The 19,850-nt window shown below is 37.6% G+C and overlaps 1 protein-coding gene across 2 annotated transcripts in view; it reads right to left on the reverse strand.

The window, feature by feature from the left end:
* The window catches only part of ptprk (protein tyrosine phosphatase receptor type K), a 610,797-nt gene that overhangs the window by 165,941 nt on the left and 425,006 nt on the right, over positions 1-19,850 (reverse strand). For both annotated transcript variants that reach the window (XM_060851099.1, XM_060851091.1), the window contains exons 9-11: positions 12,386-12,495; positions 8,734-8,935; positions 6,358-6,457 (exon numbers count right to left, since the gene is read on the reverse strand). In XM_060851099.1, the coding sequence (XP_060707082.1) occupies positions 6,358-6,457; positions 8,734-8,935; positions 12,386-12,495 (412 nt within the window). The remainder of the gene's footprint in view (positions 1-6,357; positions 6,458-8,733; positions 8,936-12,385; positions 12,496-19,850) is intronic.

Genomic DNA, 19,850 nt, shown 5'->3' on the forward strand with positions numbered 1-19,850 from the left:
GACTGTGAATGAGGAAAATATAAGGTTCTAGAAAGTAGCACTGGAGAAGCATTTAGAATTGTGCAGCAGACTTGGAGTTCTTGCAGCTTGCGTAGGCAAGAATAGAGACTGAAGGGAGGCTGAATATATCAATCACAGCACCATTGTCCAAGAGGATATTTAAAGTTGGGTAGTTAAAAAGAATGTATTTGCAGTCAGAGACAATATAGTTAGGGGTCAAACATCATTCTCTGCAGCAAAGAGCGTGTTTCTAAAAAGATCATACAACTGCCCCAGGTCAAGTTTAAGGACATCTCCTTTAGACTGGAGAAGAACATGGCATGGAACAGAAAGGATCCAGTTGTCATCGTCCAGATGGGTAACAAAAATATAGGAAAGACTAAGAAACAGCTTTTTTTAAAAAAAAATGGAACATGAATACCTAGGGGCTGAATTGAAAAGCAGGTGTACTATCCAACAAGGGAAGTTAGGGGTGGTATCAAACAGAAAGAAAAATGGTGAAGGTTAAAGAAACGTAATGGTAAAGTTGCAATAGTCTTACTTGACCATAGAGCGCTCTCTCATTAGACAGAAATGACCAGTGGTGCTTTAACCTGAAGGTCACCATGTCTCAGGCAAGGGGAGAGGCTGAAAAGCACAGTCCTTCATAGTAACTTCAGCCCACGTGGGAATTGAACTCCCATGCTCTTGGCTTTACTCTGCATCACAAATCAACCATTGAGCTAACTAACCTGACACACAAAGCAGGAAAATGTAATTTAGTTTGTCAAATGTGTCTTTGAACAATTGTAGTAATCCATTTCTAAACTGATTGCAGCAAGATATTTTGAAAAATCTTAGTACAGTCAGGCAGAGATTTTTGAAAGGAAAATAATGTTTGACTAATTTACAACTTCTTTGAGAATGTAACAAAAACAAAGAAATTAAAGGGGAACTAGCAGATGTAGTGTATTTGGATTTCCAAACTTGATGAGATGTCACATAAAGGTTACTTCACTACAAAACTGTGTAGGGGAGATATATTAGCATGCTTACAGGATTGGGTTACAAAATGGAACAGTGAGTCAGGAAATGGAAGTCTTATTCCTGATGAAAGGCTTCTGACCGAAATGTTGAATTGCCTGCTCCTCAATGCTGCCTGACTTGCTGAGCTTTTCCAGCACCACACTCTAGATGATGATAGATGGATCATTTTCAGGTCAGCAAACTAATTAGTGTAGTGTCACAGTGATCAGACCTGGACATCTTCACTATTTATGACCCATTTCAAAGAGTTTCATAAAGGAAGTGCATTGTATGAAAACAAAATTTGCTAATAAGACAACAGATAGGAAAGTAAATTACGAGGAGAGTATAACAATATGTAAAGGGATACAGATAGGTTAAGTGTGTAGATGAAATTTGGACAACAGAGTATAATGCAGGAAAATATGTCCACATTGGTCTGAAGAACAGGAAAGCAGAGTATTAGATACTTGGAAAGATAATTTAGAATTCTGAGGTACAGAGGGATATGGGTGCCCTTGCAGGGGAATCACAAAAATTTAGGCTGTAGATACATCAAGAAATGAAGAGGGTGAATAGCTTCTTTACTGGGGCATTGCCCCTTTATTGTAAATGGGTGGGTGCGTACAAGTACTGAAATCTTGCAGCAGCTATGAGACCATGGGTGTGATGAAACTGAGAACATTGAAGCGAATGTAATTTTGATCATCTTGCATTTGGAGGTACATACTTACTTTGGGGTTGGTTCAGAGAAGAATCACAAGGCCAATTGCTGTGAATGTCTTTCAAGGAAAGAGTGGGGAGTTTGGACCAATATTCATTGGAGATTAGTCATAGAAAGGGGCTTAACAGATAGATGTTAAAAGGATGTTTCCCCTCCTGGAAGAATCTAGATTTAGGGGCACAACTTCAAATAAAGACGTTTTCCCAACTTTGATGGAGCAAGAAAGGAAACTTCTTCTTTTGAGAAAATTTAGTGTTTAGAAAGCCCTTTCATTTCAGGAATTGAGTCTGAGTCATTGAACATATCCGAATTTCTGTTGCACATATTTGTGATTAACAAGGGAGTTTGGATTGTGGGGGTAAACAGGCAGAGAAGTGTGTTGTGAAGGCTACATCAGACCAGCTATGACTTTGTCAACTGCAGAGCAGACACAAGTGGCTAAACTGCCTACTGCTGCTCCTATTTCTTATGTTCTCACGTTCTTATTAAATCAGCTGTTGCAGTGGCAGATGAATGGAGCTAGGTCCAGTCTGTTACAATCCCTGTACAGACTGATGATGTTTAAAAAGAGATTTAGTCTTTCAGTTAATTACTGAAATGGATGACACTTTGAACCTTTTTACAATAATAAATGACTAGTGATTGCACCTTTTTTTCTTTTGGAAGACAACTGGTATTTGAAACGACAGAAAGCAACATTCCTGTTCTCTGCTTAGTACAGAATTATAGTCCTACCAGCAAAGAACTTAGTTGGTTCCAGCTTCGAATTAGTTCACAATTCCCTATTTTACAAAGTGGTGAGTTTGGCTATTGGCAAGTTCTCCCCTCAGTTTTCAAAAAATTTCTAAATCTACCACAGGCAGTACAGCTCACTCCACTGATTCTTCTTGCTCTGGCCATGCCTGGGTGAACCTCCCAGATTGCTTAGATGGCTGCAGAAGGCAGTCTTCCACTGGAAACTGCCTCTCTCCCACATCTGGCTCAGTAGCTTTACAAGCAGCAGCCTCATCTCACTGCTAACTAAATCAACTGGTGTCTGCCAGTGATACTGCCTGATTTGTAGGGAAGCCTGTAACCTGAATGCAAAAATGGCTACTTCTGTACTCTTCTCCATGCAATGCAAAGCACATCCAATTGGAAGTGCAGATTAGGTGTTCTTGACCTCAACTCTCTTCAAAACTAATAATTCTGTGGACAGCTTTCAGCATAACCATTACTTTCAACAATTCTTTGGAATTTTGGGAGACTATTGGGAAGGCAGAGGATGCTGCCACTAGCTCCGACTATGAACACTTTACATCATTGACCCAGTAACACAACCTGGACCTCCTGGTGATCTTAACCATTCCAGATTTGTGATGGAGCAGACTTTGAGTCATATAGTAACTCTCATGCTTACCTTATGTGAAGGGGACTGTTGCAAAATATAACAATCCTAAAACCTCATTAAATGTAATAAGTTCTCCTAATGCCATGCTAAGGAAAATTTGCAACAACTCATGGCAATGTCAGACAACAATCAGAACAGTTCATAGTGCCAAATTCTGGACGGATATCAAAGAAGGTTGATGTGCTACACTTGTAGGCACAAAGAATGTCCTTGTTGAATGTTAGCCAGGGTGGGCAGTGGGAAAGTTCAACTGACTCGAGTATTATACTGCCCCACCATACAATAGTTGGCATTGGCATTCCTTTTGTTTCTCAGTGTGTTTAAAATGGCTGCAAGGAGGGTGCTATTTTTGGAAATCATTGGAGAAGGAATAACAATGGGAAAGCTGAGAATAATAAAAAGACATTGTTTTAAGACGTAAAAGGAACAAAGGAAATTTAGCCAATTGGATATAATGGGGCTAATATAAGATTCTACACCAACAGTGAACACGTGAGCAAGAAACAGGAGAATGACCAGAAAAATGTTATTTCGGTGCAATGTGTTTTGTTTTAACAAAACAGTGAAATCATTTGTTGAAAATTGATTGCAACCACTAGGTTCAGTGTGAGACAGCCCCTACAGGGACTGAGATGTTTTAAAAGAAATTCAGACTTCTGCTAATTGTTGAATGGGGAAAATAATGTGTATAATCTGTGGAAAATAATGTGTATATGGTAATTATTTTGCATTTTTCTGAGTGAGAAATGGTTAACCATTTTGAAAATGAATGTACAAAATTAAACCATGGGCTGGAAATGTTTCTGGCGGCAAATGGACAGATGGTTCACCACTCTGACTGGCAAACAAGAAGTCCACCTCACAGACATTAAGCATGACAAGTGGGTTCAATGTGCTTCTTGTGGGGCTTTCATCCCTGACTGAGAGGAGGTCCTATTCCCCAGGAGCTGCCAGACAATCGGACTGAATGGCATCTCCAGCGATCCTGCCAGTGCAGAGCTCCATTGTGTTGACTGAAGGCAGGCTCACGCAGGAAGACCAATAGATTCCAGATGCAAGGGCTTCAGGTGGAGTTTGGTACCTTTGGGAGGAACTGGGTTTCATATTATAGATGGGTAGGAAGTGTGTGTGCTCGATTAGTAAACAACGCTCTTCAATGATAGCACTCTCCCCTGCCATGCTGTCATTTTAAATGCACTAAAAACATGGTGTGGGAGTGTAATACTGGAGTCAAGCAAACTTACAATCAAGCTTATTTGATCTTGAATTACTTATTTCAATTTTGAGTTATGATTTCATTTTTGGATCCAGTCTACATTCTATTATGGTAGAGAGTTGGTAGAAATAGGTTGGATACCCTCCCTAAATTACACCCCCTCCCCCCACTCAAACCACACCAGCTGGGTGCAAGTAATGTCCCATCTTATATACAACACAATTACAGTCAAATATTTATGACATTAGTCTGGGTCTTCTGCATACATTTAATCTTTAATCTCCTTCCAAGTATATACCAACTGCAATTTATTTGTATTTCTACTGTTAATACCTTTTCCCATGCAGGTTGAACATGAAAATTCTGTTAAAAAATTCCTCCATAAGATTCACTGGCACATCGTGCAGAATAATTACTGCTTATCTACAGTTGTCATCTAACTGGAGACAGAATGCACTGAGACACATATACATCTTATGACCTTGACATTGCATCTATCTTTGCTTGGAGCTATCCAGATCTAAAATATAAGTGACATAGCGTAACATGGGCACAGATGGACTGAAATCTGTCCAGTCCACTAAAATAGACCATCTCACTGCTATATGGTTCTAAATGATGAACCATCACAAATTACTGAAGCAGATGGTCTACTGCCTGTTCCAGCAAGGATTCACAGTTAAATCATTCTTCTAGTCCCTTTTTCATGAGCCTCTGACCATGTTTTCAAAGCAAAACAATTTCAAAATATTCAGTCAAATAAACTGAAGGAACAACTTACTAAAAACACTGAACCCATTCTAAGCCAATGGCAGGTAATATAAAATTCCCCTCAAATGACATGATAGAGGGTGCAACTGTCCATAAAACATACAAGTCCACTCCTCCTATCAATTTAGTAGATGATGATTCACCTGTATAATTCTGTAGTGAAGGCTTAAGTTTATAAACAACTTGACTGCCACTTTCTCCTAAATGTGACTTCCATGAGTTATAAATAAGCCTCTGGAAGGTTTCCTAATCAATCCTGGAAAAACACTAACATTACCCCTGGAGAATATGGTGCGGTGGGGGAGAACTGTCCTGTCACTATGAATAAGGGTTTAGATGATTGTCAGTCAAAATCAAAAAGTATGGTTTCTGACTGCAAGATGAATTTTGCACTACAGATAATAAAACTTTTTTTAAAAAGAAAATTGCAGTTGAATCAACATTGGCAACATCACATTTAATAAGGAGGCAGTTAAAAATCAAGAATTGCATCTACCAAGTGGAGTATTCAGGCCATATTAATAACTGCACAAAAGAAATTGAAGTCAACAAATTATTTCTGATCAGTTCTTTGGTCTGATGAAAAGCTGTTACCACTAAAAATTAACATTACGTAGAATATAAGAGTAAACATCATGACAGCGCAGGAGAAACTTAACACATACTACATGACATTTTAGTGGTATACTTACATGAGCTGAGGTCACATGGATTTAATTCATCAAAATTCTTTCCTCACTAATATTCTGGTCTCTCTAGCACCTCTATAATTTGTATAAAGCAAATTGCATGATTGCTGATTCAAGTTTTTGAAGACCTAAGTTAGATTTTAATTAATTTTAAGAAACACCTGCAAATTTATTACTTCAATATGATCAGAAGAATAAAAATAACAGTATTCTGGAAGAAAAGTTACTTTAATACAGCAGACATGTTTGAGAGATATGGACCAAACACAAGCTGGTGGGAAGAGTTTAGCTTGGGTTTACGGTCGGCATGGACGGATTGGACCCAAGGCTCTATTATCGTGCTGTATGACTCTACGTGAAACAGTAAAGGCCTCGCAATTTATAAGATCCCTCAAGATGATAGTCTCATTAACTACAGGCTAATTTTGGGCACTATGTTAAACAGAGTAAACAAACCTCCTGACAGCAATGTCAACTGAAAATATCACTTGAAAATGAAAAACATTAGCAGACAGCAACCTGGGAACCTTAAGAAGAAACAGTTTGCTGCTAATAAATTTACCTGATTGGAGCACCTTTAGCCTGTGCAGGTCTCAGCATCACAGTTATTGTGGTTGCTGTTTCATTAAGAATTGCATCTTCATAGTCAGGTAAAATAGGAGCTGTTAAGATTTAATCAAAAGAAATTAAAAATATAGGACAAATAAAACAAATCTAACCCTATTGCAAATTTCAACTGTTCTATTCAAAGTCCTTATAGATGAAAAAAAATGAAATCTAGTTTTTAATATTGCAGGCATACATTTTCTCTAGGGAATGGAGGCAAAAAAAAACATCCTTACATTCTATCATTAAACATCTGTGTAGGAACATAAAAGCTGCTTGAGAAAATATCTGCAGTGCTCTTCCCAGTGGGAAAATGTGCCTTTATTCGGTGCATAACCCAAACACAACAGACAGCAGGAACTTGTCACATTCCGGAATCGTGACATGCCATTGGTACATCATTTTACTTTACATCAGATTAAAGTAAAATATTAAGTTGGTATTTAATCGATTTTGTAGAGATAGGGTAAAAATTGTTTCATCTCAAATTATTGTAAGAAAATGTGTACAAATCATTTAAATGTTCACATAATGATGCATTTTCAAGGAATCCAATGTAAACCGCCATCCATAAATCTTCTTACTTTTTAAAGTATTCTTTGTCTTACCATTTAGAGGTAATCAAATTTAATGAATAAGAGATACTAATTGTTTTGACATGTCAGAATGCAGCTCATAAAATGAGTCACAGAAAAGTAACATTTCTGTTCTACACTGTTTCAAATTATATAAAAGAAGAAATGGAAGCAATGAATAGGAAATAATTTTACAACTGTTAAATGTTTCTTTTGCCCCAGGCATCTTTTAAAGATAAGCACACAGTAATTGTGTCTTTGAAGGGTTGTAACCCACCTTGAATTAATTGAAATTATCAATGTTTTATTCAAAAGGGTTGCTTTTATAGTTTGAAATTTGTAATTTGGCAGTTGACAGTGCATTCAAGAGCTTTGGTTTCTTTTGATCAACACATCAGCTTCACAAAGGGCATTGTGCAACTTCCTTTTACAAATGCAGCATGCCTCAACCTCATACTTAAACAGATGAGTTAATTTGGTCTTCACTAATGTTCCTGAATTTTTTGAAAATGACAAACTTTGTGACATTATTTTTAATTCTAATCTTGCAGTTTTAATCTTGCATGTTCAGAATGTGAAATAACTCGACAAAACAATGCATTAACCGCAATCTAATGCTTAAGATAAATTTAGATGTGATATACTTTAATTGTAAAAGCAAAACAATAGATATAGTAAAATGCCCCATTTTAAGGAATGAATTGAATAGTCTTTGAAATGCGTTAAAAGTACAAAACGTTTCATGATTGATGTGTTTTGGAGCTGCTTTTTTACGTTAGGGTAAGATGGAGGAATGAAAAAGGTCACATGACCTGTGCTGAATCCTGCTCAACATTAAGACTGGGTTGTCTGATTGTTAAACTTGGATCTTGCAATGAAGATAGTACAAAATAATCCGCTTAATTTCAAAATAGAATGGAGTTTTATGGGGTCAGTGTGGAAGACAGTTAATCAGTATTTATGACTGGATACAAGGCCCAAGCGATTCATATTACAAAGAGGACAGGGAGAGAGTGAGTAACGACAATGCCAACAATGTTTGTGCTGGCTGGGGTTCATATCAGATGAAGCTGAACAAGTTTTAAGGATTTACAGGAGGGTGCAAAAATTGGCTTGAGGGAGAAAGTTATTTTGGGAAGTGAAAATTATCTGGCTGGAGAACGAAATGGAACATGCAATCTAAAGCTGACCATATATCTAAACTTTTTCCTGATGGATGAAAGTCTGGTTTAAGGGACAGATTAAAGTACGACAGTGGTGGAATTTAGTGGTCATCTCAAAGGTTAAGTAGGAACTTTGTTGGTAGTTCAAATAATACGTTGCCACTTGAAATAGCATTTAGCCAACGTTGCTTTTAGCTTGTTACAGTAAAAACCTTAAAATGTGATATATGATCTTTCTAGTAAATCACAAAATTCAAGTACGTTTTTAAAAGTTATTGATCTCTACAGGTATCGTTTTATCACAGAATGAAATGATAGAAAGTATCAAATTACAAAAATATTGTTGATTTAAAGTAAGTTCTTCAGCAGTTAAAATAACTAATTTTATTCTGGATATGACATTTTCTTAGATTGAAAACATTCTCAAGAAGATAAAGTAGCCTAAATATGTAATATAAATATTGTGTGCATGCTTAGCTTGGGCTTTATTTCAAGACACTACAATTAATCCTATGCAAAATGTTCTACTCAAATCGACTTATAGCAAGCACCGTTACTTTTGTTTCAGTTTCCATTAATAAACGGTGTCCTTACCAGATATATTTGTGGTGATATTGACAATAGTAGCTGGACCAAACCCCTTCACTGTACTAGCTTTAATTAAGAACTGGTAGGTAGTTCCAGGATTCAAATGTGAGAAAACATGGTGTGTACTGTTCCACATTTTTGGCACTGTCCGAACAGGTCCAGCCACTTGAACAGCTGGGTCAAAAGACTTGATGCTGCTGTAACTGATCTGCCAAACATGAAGAAATCAAAAAATAAAACCAGGTAGTTTTCCTCCCTGCTAAATCTAAAATAAGAAACTGCAATATGTTCTGACCGATCTTTAGCATTTTTAAATTGATCTAATTTGTGAAAAGGTTAAATTATTTGTTGAAGCAGTAAAAGGGATTCATGCTGTTAATACGGTTGGTATTGTGAACTGAGTTCTCAAAGTCCATACACACAAAGTGAGTACGATAGAGTTGTTAGCAAATTAAAATTTGTAAAGGTTAAAAGGACAGCAGCAACATGGACAAGAACCTTATTTAGACACAAAGAAAGCAGTACTGCAGTGATTTTCAGAATTCCTGGAGTTGGTAATAGGACTTCTGCTCCTTTTGAGACATAATAAACATGGGTACAAAGGGCATAATTTTGACATTTTCATCAAAGACAAAACTGTGGAAAGTAGGTAACCATGAGCAGAATAGTACCAGATGTTAGAAAGCCTTAGAATTTAATACAGAAAAAGTAAGTGCCAATTGTTGTATTTTGGAAGAACAAATCTGGAATAGAAATATAATGGTACAATCTTGTTATAAAAATCTTAAGTTATATGATTTTAAGTGGAAGCATTCAGAAATGTTGTAAATGAATTGTTTGAACTAATTCTCCCTCACATTTTTAAGTATACATTTTCTTCTAAGTCTTGCCCTCACCCTTTCATTGGAGGGAGCAGTATAGAGACCAAGTTTGAGATAAATGAAATAAAGAAAATACAGACCATCTAATTGTGAACAGATTAAAATTCCTATAGGGTTAAGCTTTGATCTTCACTGCTGAGGTAAGAGATCATTCACATGCTTGTGATTCCATTGAAAAGGTTGGAATAAAACTGACAAAGATGGTGCAACAAGTGGGTAACCCACTCTGTCTATCACTGAAGACAAAAATTACCCCAAAGATGGGAGATCAACAGCACTGTGAGATTAATGCAAATTTTTGGGGCTGATAATTGGCTGCCTTGCCCCAGCACACATTGAGAATACAAGCTGTTTCCTCCTTTGCATCAAGCAACTACGATACCTTGCTATATATCAAATTTATTAGGATACAGATTCCATTCAGTTTCTCTATATAAAACAAGCAGCTAAACAATGCTGCATTGGGGATCAAGAGTACCAATTTTTCACAAAAACGTTAATTTTGAAATATTCTGGGCGTGGTTAATCAGGCAAATTAAGATGACGCATTGAACTGTAACAAAAACACCTAGACAGAGAAAATAATGTGATATGTTAACAGAGAACTTTTATAATGGCACAGAAAGTGGAATCATTCTCAAAACTTAAAGAGACAAGATAAAAATGATAGCACAAATAAAGTGAACATTTTGTTTATGGCATGATAAAAATTCCTGTATCTAAGTAATGGGTGACTGAGCAAACAAGAACTTGGGATTTGTGCAATTTAAATGGGACTATACAGTCCATCTTTCACAGTTACTCGACCAAATTCCTAGGTAAGTACTGTAACAGCACCTGCAGCACAAGCTGGTCTTTAGTGTTAGTTCATCACATCTTCTCAAGGCAATTAGGAAGAGGCAATAAATGTTGGCCTAGCCAGTGACATCCCATCAAGGAAAGATGTTTTTTTCCAAATTGAATTTTTTCCGGCTTTCATAATATTTCATCATTTATATAAATGTTTTGGATGTGAACATAGTAGGGATAATTAGTAAGTTTGCAGATGACATCAAAATTGGAGATGCATTCATCAGTGAAGAACGTTACCTCAGACTTCAATGGGATCTTGATCAGATGGGTCATTGCGTCAAGGATTGGCAGATGGAGTTTAATTTAGAGAAATATGAGGTGCGGCATTTTGGAAAAGCAAATCAGGGCAGTACCAAATACACTTAATGGTAAGGTCACGGGGAGTGTTGCTGAACAAAGAGACCTTGGAGTGCAAATTCATAGTTCCTTGAAAGTGGAGTTGCAAGCAGATAGGATAGTGAAGGCGGCATTTGGTATGCTTTCCTTTATTGGTCAGAGTATTGAGTACAGGAGTTGGGAGGTCATGCTGCAGCTGCTCAAACATTGGCTAAGCCACTTTTGTAATATTGTGTGCAATTCTGGTCTCCCTCCTTTAGGAAGGATGTTGTGAAACTTGAAAGGGTTCAGAAAAGATTTACAAGAGTGTTGCCAGGGTTGTAGAGTTTGAGCTATAGGGAGAGGTTGAATAGGCTGAGATTGTATTACCTGGAGCATTGGAGGCTGAGGGGTGACCTTATATAGTATGTAAAGGATAAACAGACGAGGTCTTTTCGAAAGGGTGGGGGAGTCCAGAACTAGAGGACACAGCTTTAGGGAGAGAGGGGAAAGATACAAAAGGGACCTAAGGGGCAACTTTTTCACGTAGTGGGTGGTGCGTGTATGGAATGAGCTGCCAGAGGAAGTGGTGGAGGCTGGTACAATTACATTTAAAAGGCATCTGGATGGGTATATGAATAGGAAGGGTTTAGAGGGATATGGACCAAGTGCTGGCAAGTGGGACTAGTTTGTGTTGAGGTATCTGGTCATCATGGATGAGAGGACTGAAGGTCTTGTCCATGCTGTACATCTCCATTACTATTTAAACAATTTATTTTGAGCTCTCCTGGCACAATCATAGCCAAACTAATGTTTATTCTGAAATGGTTATTGCTACAAAAAAAAACAAGTTTTAAAAAACGTGCACAACCAGTAAATCCAGGATAATTAATCAAAACAATTCAGATTCATTATTTGCTGAAAATTAAAATGATCAATTCATATCCATATGGTCACAGCTGCAGTATCTAAGGACAATTTCAGGTACTGTGGACACACTGGAGATAAACCATTTACATTATGCCATACTGTAACCTCTGATAGCCTCACATCTGTACTTAAATTCCAGATACAATGGATGCAGAACATGGAGAGCCAGGAATGTAAGATGGTGGAATTAGGTCTCCCATACACTGCTAATCCAGTCTTATTTCTTTGAGACATAAATGTCACAGTTTTTGATATTTTCCCAAAGCAGCTTACACTTGGACTTCAACACAGTGGTACTAAAGAAGTCAGGTGGCAAGGCAAGAAGGGCCTCAGTTGGTAAGTGAAATCCTCCATTGCAGTTCCTCTCAATGATCTTATTGCCTTGAGGGTTTAGGGCTGCTGTCGCACTATCATAAGCCAGAAGGTCCTAAGGCTAGCAGTAAGTCATGGAGCTGCAGCTCTCTAACTACACTTGTATTCCAAAACACATACGGGATTGCAAACCACCCTTCTGTCAATTCCAGCTGCTCTGATGGACAACTACTCTAAGGCATATGGACAGAATATGTAAGGAATTTGCAAAGTTTGGAAGCTGAGATTTGGTCAGTTTTGGATATGCACATTACAAAACGTAAATGGGAGCAAAGGGTGCAAAAGTCTTGAGTCATCAAATCTATTACCTCATATTGTGTGATGACACCATTTGCTTCCACAGGCTCTTTCCACTGCAGAAAGATTTTGTCCTCAAACGGTGTTCCTTTTAATGAATCACTCGGTATTGGGCCAGGTACTAGAATTCAAGAAACATAAATATCAATTTCAAATCTGCCTTTATGTAATGAACAAACATAAAATACCAATGAAACAGAAAACATTTTGCATGGTGTTCCTTTCTTTAGAACATGTCATTCCATTTTAAAAAATCTCCATTGAAATTGAAATATCCTGTTATGTTCAAAATTAAATTATATACTTGCTAGCATTTATTTAATTACACAACATTTGGCAGTTGCCTGTGAGGCAAATAGATTAACATTTCCTTTGTACATGTTAAAATACTAATGGCAATCCAAAATCTCCAACTAACTATAAAAGGTCGTGGTCCTTCTGTCATTTTACTGTGGTCTGACTGTATGCACACAAAGCTGGACAGAGACTGGTGACTCAGTGATGAATGGCTCACTTTCTGGCCCTTCAAAGTTTCATGATTAGATACAAGACACAAGGAATAGCTAGTTGCAAAAGTCACAAGTCATCAGTGCAACATCCAGCCACACACAACTCAAAACATTCAACACTGCCCAAGGGTATCGTCTGCATCAACATCATTCTAGTTACTGAGCAACAACCTGGATTCATTTTGCCTTTCACAAAGTGAATCATTCCTATGGTATTCAATGGGAGATTTATAAATTGAAATCTGACACTGAGCTGCATAAGGAGATAAAATGCGATATGACTAAGTGCTTAGTCAAAGAGCTTAGTCAAAGAGATAGGTTTTAACAAATGTCTTTAAAGGAAGAAAACAAGGCATACAGTCAGAGGGGAGAAGGAATGAAATTCCAGAGCGTGGGGTCGATGCAACTGAAAGCATGACCACCAACAGTTGCAGGAAAGATGATGGTCTTGTGGAATTATCACTAGATCATTAATCCAGAGACATAGGCAAAGTTCTAGGGATCCAGGTTCAAATCTCTCCATAGCAGACGGTGGCATTTGAATTCAACTTTAAAAAATCTCAAATTAGAGTCTAATGGCATCCATGAAACTGTTGCCAATGATCAATTGTTGGAAATACCCATCCTTTAGAGAAGGAAACCTACCATTCTGTCCTACATGTGACTCCAGACCCACAGCAATGTATCTGATGCTCAACAGCCCCTTGCATATTCAGTGATGGGTAATAAATGCCGACCTAGTCAGTGATAAAAATAAATCGAACCAGGAATGAAGAGAACGGCAGAAATAGAGAAGCACAAATATCTTGAGGTTGTGGCATTGGAGGAATTTGCAGAGAGGGAGAGAAAGAGAGAGAGAGAGAGAGCGAGCGAGCAAGGCCAAACAGCGATTTGAAAACATGGCTGAGAACTTTAAAATCAAGACAAGTCCTGAATCAGGGATATGCAAATGTATGAATTAGGAACAGAAGCAGGTTGTACATTCCCTTAAATTTAAATCTACTTCACCATTTAATAACATTATGACTGATCTGATGGTAACCACAAATCCACACTCCCTGTACTTCTGATAGCCTTTCATCCTCAGTGATGCAGAGTGATACCAACTACACCAGCTAAGGTTATCATAAAGGTTCTACCTTTTCTCAACCTCATCCCTTGCTTGAGGCATGTTGACCTTCAGGTTAAACTCACCACCATTGTTGCAAGAATTCCCAGTAGCTGGCGGTCCATATACTACACCAAGCAAAGTAATTGTATCTTCCTTGTTCCTTGGCTCCATCCAAATTGTTTCTGTTTTTGAACACTCTGGGGCATGCACTGTTCTTCAGTAGCTCAATAATGCCCTGAACCAAAACTACCACCTCTCCTCCTATGTTTTCCTTTCCTATTTTGTCTGAATATCTAGTAAAAGGAATTTTAACACTCATAACTACCTTTTCTCTGTAAAGGCTACAGCATCATAATTCCACAAAGCTGCACCTCTAACTCTCCAATCATATTGGCTATACCTGATGTATTTGCATACATGCAGCAGAAACTCTATTTAGACTGCATTACTTTCTCAATTACTCTGACTCTGACCATTAACTCAACATTTACTATTCTAGTACTTTCTGTCTCTGGCAGTATTTTGTATATCCTTGTGTTACTTTCAAACATTCTCATCTGGTTCCTACACCGCTGTTTTAGCATTTACAAAACCTCGTGCAAGATGCTCAGTTCTGGACTATACAGGAACCATTTTCCCCACAGGCAGCCCAGCATTCCAAGAATCTAAAGCCCTTCCTGCTAACCCATCTTTCCAGCCATACATTTATTTTTCTTCCCTTACTAGTTCTGGACTTATTTGCACAGAACAGTGGGAACAATCTGGAGATTATTACATTAGAGATATCTAAATTCTGATTGTAAGACCTTATCCAATAAAAAAAACCTGTAAATTTAAGTAATTTTTCTACTGGAATTCACTTAACATCTTTTTTAAAAAAAATATATTAACTATAAACTGGAAATTAGGCTATTACAAAGCAGAAATTCTTGCCCTTACTAACAAATCAACTCCCTCGCCTACGCCTGCATATTCTTACTTTGCCTGTTCTAGTTCTGAAATTAGCATTTTTCAAAATTACTGGAGTTGAAATATAATCCTGAACAGCAGCTGCTCAACCACCAAATGACCTGCCAATGTTTCATCAGAGCTGGTGCATGAATTGTTTCCTATTCCTGGAACTATGCTGATAAACTGATTGTATAAAATATGATGTTAATAGATTATTTTTACTTTACTGTGCCCAAATACCATCCTCCTTTGGCAAATAATATCTCTTCATCTAATTTCTCTTCTTCAGGCTTAACCAGAACAGACATTTCCTCCCCACATTCTAATTAATCTGTACCAAGCACAAGTTGCTTTTATGATTAGGAATGGGTCCATAAGATCCAATGCTGATCCTTGTACTAACTATGCAAAAAAATACAATGTGTTCAGACGTAAGAGAAACAAAAAAATCTTGGACGTGAACAGACTAGATACAATGGAGCTCCATTTTGAGGTACACAAGATGAGTGGAATTAACTGCGTCTTTCGCAAGCTTTACTGCTTTTTCATTTATTAATCATAGCAGAGGCAAAAACAATGTCTCAATCGTGTCAATCAAAGTTTTGCAGTTCCCTTCTTCCACGAGTGAGTGACTGCTGCTATTAATGGCTAAAATAACATCAACTATTCACTGATTTAATAAAATCATTATTTCATTAGCCCGGTGTTTATTGTATTCCAATAATAACTCTACTATTTTTTCTAAAATATTTTCCATTGGAACTACGAAGGCAAAGGGCACTTCAGTATATCTTAGAATGTCATGGGAACCACCATACCAAATTGCTCCCACAGAACCTTCCTCTCTGAGGGAACAAGATTTGGCTCCAAACTATCATTTAAAGTAAAATACACAGGCTTTACTTATTAAAAGAAAGCAACAAATGATTTAAGGTTAATGCTATAAATAATAGCTGAAGATTTCCAAGCTCATCAAGCCATAGTCATTAACTGCATTGAGAGAAAAAAAGAATCTACATTAAAATGGTTTCATCCATATTTATACATAATCCTACTGAATTACATTAATCAGATGATGGGCAATTTCCCCTAGGCATTTCTAGATCCATGCGCACTGGGAGAAAACTGTGAACATTTGCTTAATATACATCAAGTTAAATGACATATTTTTGGTCCTCTCCACACTCTAAAGCAAATTAACCTTCTCCTGCTGTCCTTGCTGGATCTTGACTTTGTCTTTGTTTAACTTTTAGAAAAGAAAAGAAAATCTTTTTCAAGTGCTATGTCCCCTTTAAACTCACCTGGGCCTGCTCAAATTATGTTATGTCTTAATAAAAGGATCACAGGAATCACTAATGTCAATCAGAAAAGGAAGTCTGTCATCCTTAGCTGGTGGCCTAAATGCAACTCCAGCAATGTAGTTGACCCTTAGCTGTTCCGTGAGAAGACATAGGAAGCTATCTGATAGTAAAATCTGCTAACCAGTCTCAGAAGAAAGAAACCAGACAGGTTACCTGGAATGATCTAGACATTAGAAATGACAATGGAAAGCTCAGTCCTGTTGACGTGACAAAGTCCTCCTTATTAACATCTGGGGGGTAGTCAGAAAATTGGGAAAAGTGCCTCAGAAATTCATTAAGCAACTGCCTGGTGCAGTCATACTCATGAATCAAACCTTACAAACCATGTCCCAGACAACACCATCACCATCCCCAGATAGGTCCTGTCCCACTAGCAAGCCAGACCTAGCAGAAGTGGTGGCACAGTTAGGATGGAATTACTCAAAGAGTCTTCAGCATTGACATCAGGTCAAACGCGGGCAAGGAAACCTACTGCTGGTTAGCATATTATCTCCACCCTATGTTGAACACCACATGGAGGAAGAGGGTACAAATGTACTCTCAACGGGGACTTAAATGCTTATCATCAAGACTGACTCAACTGGCCAAGCTAGTCAAGTCCGAAAATGTCATAGTTGCTAGACTAGGTCTGTGGCAGATGGTGAGGCAAGCAAAAAGAGAAGAATACATACTTGATTTTATTTTGAAAAGCCTGGACACTGTAGATCCACCCATCTGTGATAATAATAGTAGGAGTGACTACCACATTGTCATTGTGGGAACGAAGTCTCATTTTCACATGGAGAATACTTTATTGGTGACAGTAAGGTAGAACATGGTGACACTGTGCCACACAGTGTGAATGAGACTTTAAAGAAAGCGAGTGCTGGGAAAACTACTAGTCTGACAAGTCCCCAGGACCAGATGGCATGCATCTTCAGATCTTAAAGTGTCTATAAAGTCAGCAACATCAATTATAGACTTCCATGATTCTTTATATTCTGCAAGATTCCCTGATGACTGGGGAGATAGAGAGATGGGAAACTAGAGTTAGTGTACCATCTGTCACAAAGAAAACTTTTAGAATCCATTTTTAAGCAACATCACTTAGAAACTCATGAATGTGACCATGAAAGGAAAATTCTGCTGAACTAATCTATCAGACCTTTTTTGAGGAATAAAGAAGCAAAATGAACAAAGAGGACCATAAAAATGTGGTAGAAATAAGAAACAGCAGTAGACTATTCAGCTCTTAGAAAATGCTCTACCATTTAATATAATCATGACCAATCCTTTATTCCAACATTTGCTTTCTTTCTATTCACCTTGATGTCTTTAATATTCTATCAATCTTTTCCTTGAATAAATTCAGTAACCTGGCCTCCACAGTCTCCTGCAGCAAAACATTTCATTTATTCACCATCCTTTGGAGTGAAGAACATTCCTCATCTAATTGGTGTGCTTGGTTTCAAAAAGGCACTTGATAGGATGTCAATGATCACGACGCAAGAGCTCAATTATTTTAACTCGGATAAATAAGTGGTTAGTTAATACAAAGCCAGGAGTTGGGATGAGTCAGTCTTTTTGGGCTAGCAAGCTTGAACTAATGGAGTCCCATTGAGATCAGTGGAGCAGACTGAATCATTTCCAATCAATATTAACAACTTGGATGGAGGGGTTGAAAGTATGATAGTTAAATTTCTCGATAATACAAAGATAGCTGACAGAGTCAGTTGTAAGAATGGAGTAGAGTGTCTGAAAAGGGATACAGATAGGTTCAGTGAGTGGGCAAAAATTTGGAAGATGGGAGTCTAATGTGGTCCACATGGCAAGCATAATAAAAAAAACACACTATTTAAGAGGAGAGAGGTTGCAGAACTCGGTGGTATAGAGGGATCTGAGTGCCCTTCAGCAGGAATCCCAAAATGTTTACTTGCTAGTATGGCAAGTGACCAGGAAGGTGAACATTATAAGCTCAATATGACTTCTCTTCGAAAGGTCAACTATTTAACTCTCCACAGAGGGGACATAGCAGGGTTGGGGTTGGGGGTGGTTTCTGAGAGGTGGTTTATGTTTGCGGGAGAAACCAGAACTAAGGGACAATTTAAGGGCAAGAAATCTAACTTTTCAGACAGCAATGAGGAGAAATACTTCAGAGGATTGACAGTTTGGAATTCTCTTGCCCAGAAAACAGGGAAGGGTGATTCATTTAATTTATTCAAGGCTGAATTATATTTTTAATGGAGATGGGAAGCAACTGTTATGGGTGCAGTCAGATAAGTGTAATTGAGACCACAACAAAATCAACAATGATATTGATGCATGACAGATTCAAAGGACAACATGGTCCTCTTCCTAAATCGTATGCTGCTGTTGGAAAGTAGAATCCGTTCCACAGGCCACAGAAGAGGCAAAAATCATCACATCAATCAAAAGAAAATGACAGCAGAGGCAATTCACAGGGGCATCTCACTTCTTTGCAACACTGCAAAAGCCTTCCCCAGGGTCATGGTGAACAAAATTCCATTTTCTTGCAGACTAACTGAATCTCAAAGCAACGTGTGCTTTGTGTGCAGGTTCAGAGAATGGACAGGAGCTTCCCATTTGCCAGCTAAAAGAGAAGCACAGGGAAGGGAATATACATCTGTGCTTACTTCATTGTTTTGTAAAAACAATCATCACTGTCAGAAGAGTCAAGACTCGACAATCGACTATTATGTTAATTGTTATTTGCCATATTTGATGCCTGTGGGACCTGGCTATGCAAAAATGGCTGCCACATTTGCTCACGTAGTAATGGTTATCATTGAAAAAGAATTATCTGGGTGTCTTGAGGCTATATCAGGCTTTACAGAAATGTAAACTCATGAAAAGTGCTGCTATAGTTGTTTCTATTCCTTGCAGTAGGACACAAACCAAATTGACAGTATATTGGAGAGAGTTAAAAGCAATCACCAAAAAAGTTGTTTTCAGATTTTCCTTTTTGACCTAGTTACATAAATACATTTAAAGGCTACTTAAAAGGTGCAAAGGCATTTACAGACATAGCTGATGCAACTGATTTATTTTTAACTTTTGTACAGAAGTGTATGCATGTTCATGTGAACAGGAGCCTAACAGACTAGTTCAAATGTAATGAAAGACTACAAGGTAAAGCTTAAACAGATAAAAAGTAACTAAAACTCTGTACAGTTTTGTAACAAATGTGGTCTTGCAATAACTCCAATAATTTTATTGAACCTTAAGATGCAAGTAGAAATAGCTTTAGTAATTTTATTTTATTGCCAACAGATGGCAGGCAGGAAAAAAGTGAGAAAGGTGAAGGATCGTTAACCGTAATCTAATCACTTCAAGTTTATTGAGTGATAATCTATAGTGACCAAAAATGTGTAATTATTTTGCAGTACATATTACATTATAATTATAGGCTCATTATATTTTGATTGTTTCCACTTTCCTCGTGCACATGGACATTGACACTGTTTTCTAGTTAGAAATCAATTGATCTGTACGATCTTGAATAATTCCTTTCATCCACAACCAAATCCTGCTACTCCTGTCACAG

This window comes from Hemiscyllium ocellatum, chromosome 3 (assembly GCF_020745735.1).
Source record: "Hemiscyllium ocellatum isolate sHemOce1 chromosome 3, sHemOce1.pat.X.cur, whole genome shotgun sequence".
Lineage (NCBI taxonomy): Eukaryota > Metazoa > Chordata > Chondrichthyes > Orectolobiformes > Hemiscylliidae > Hemiscyllium > Hemiscyllium ocellatum.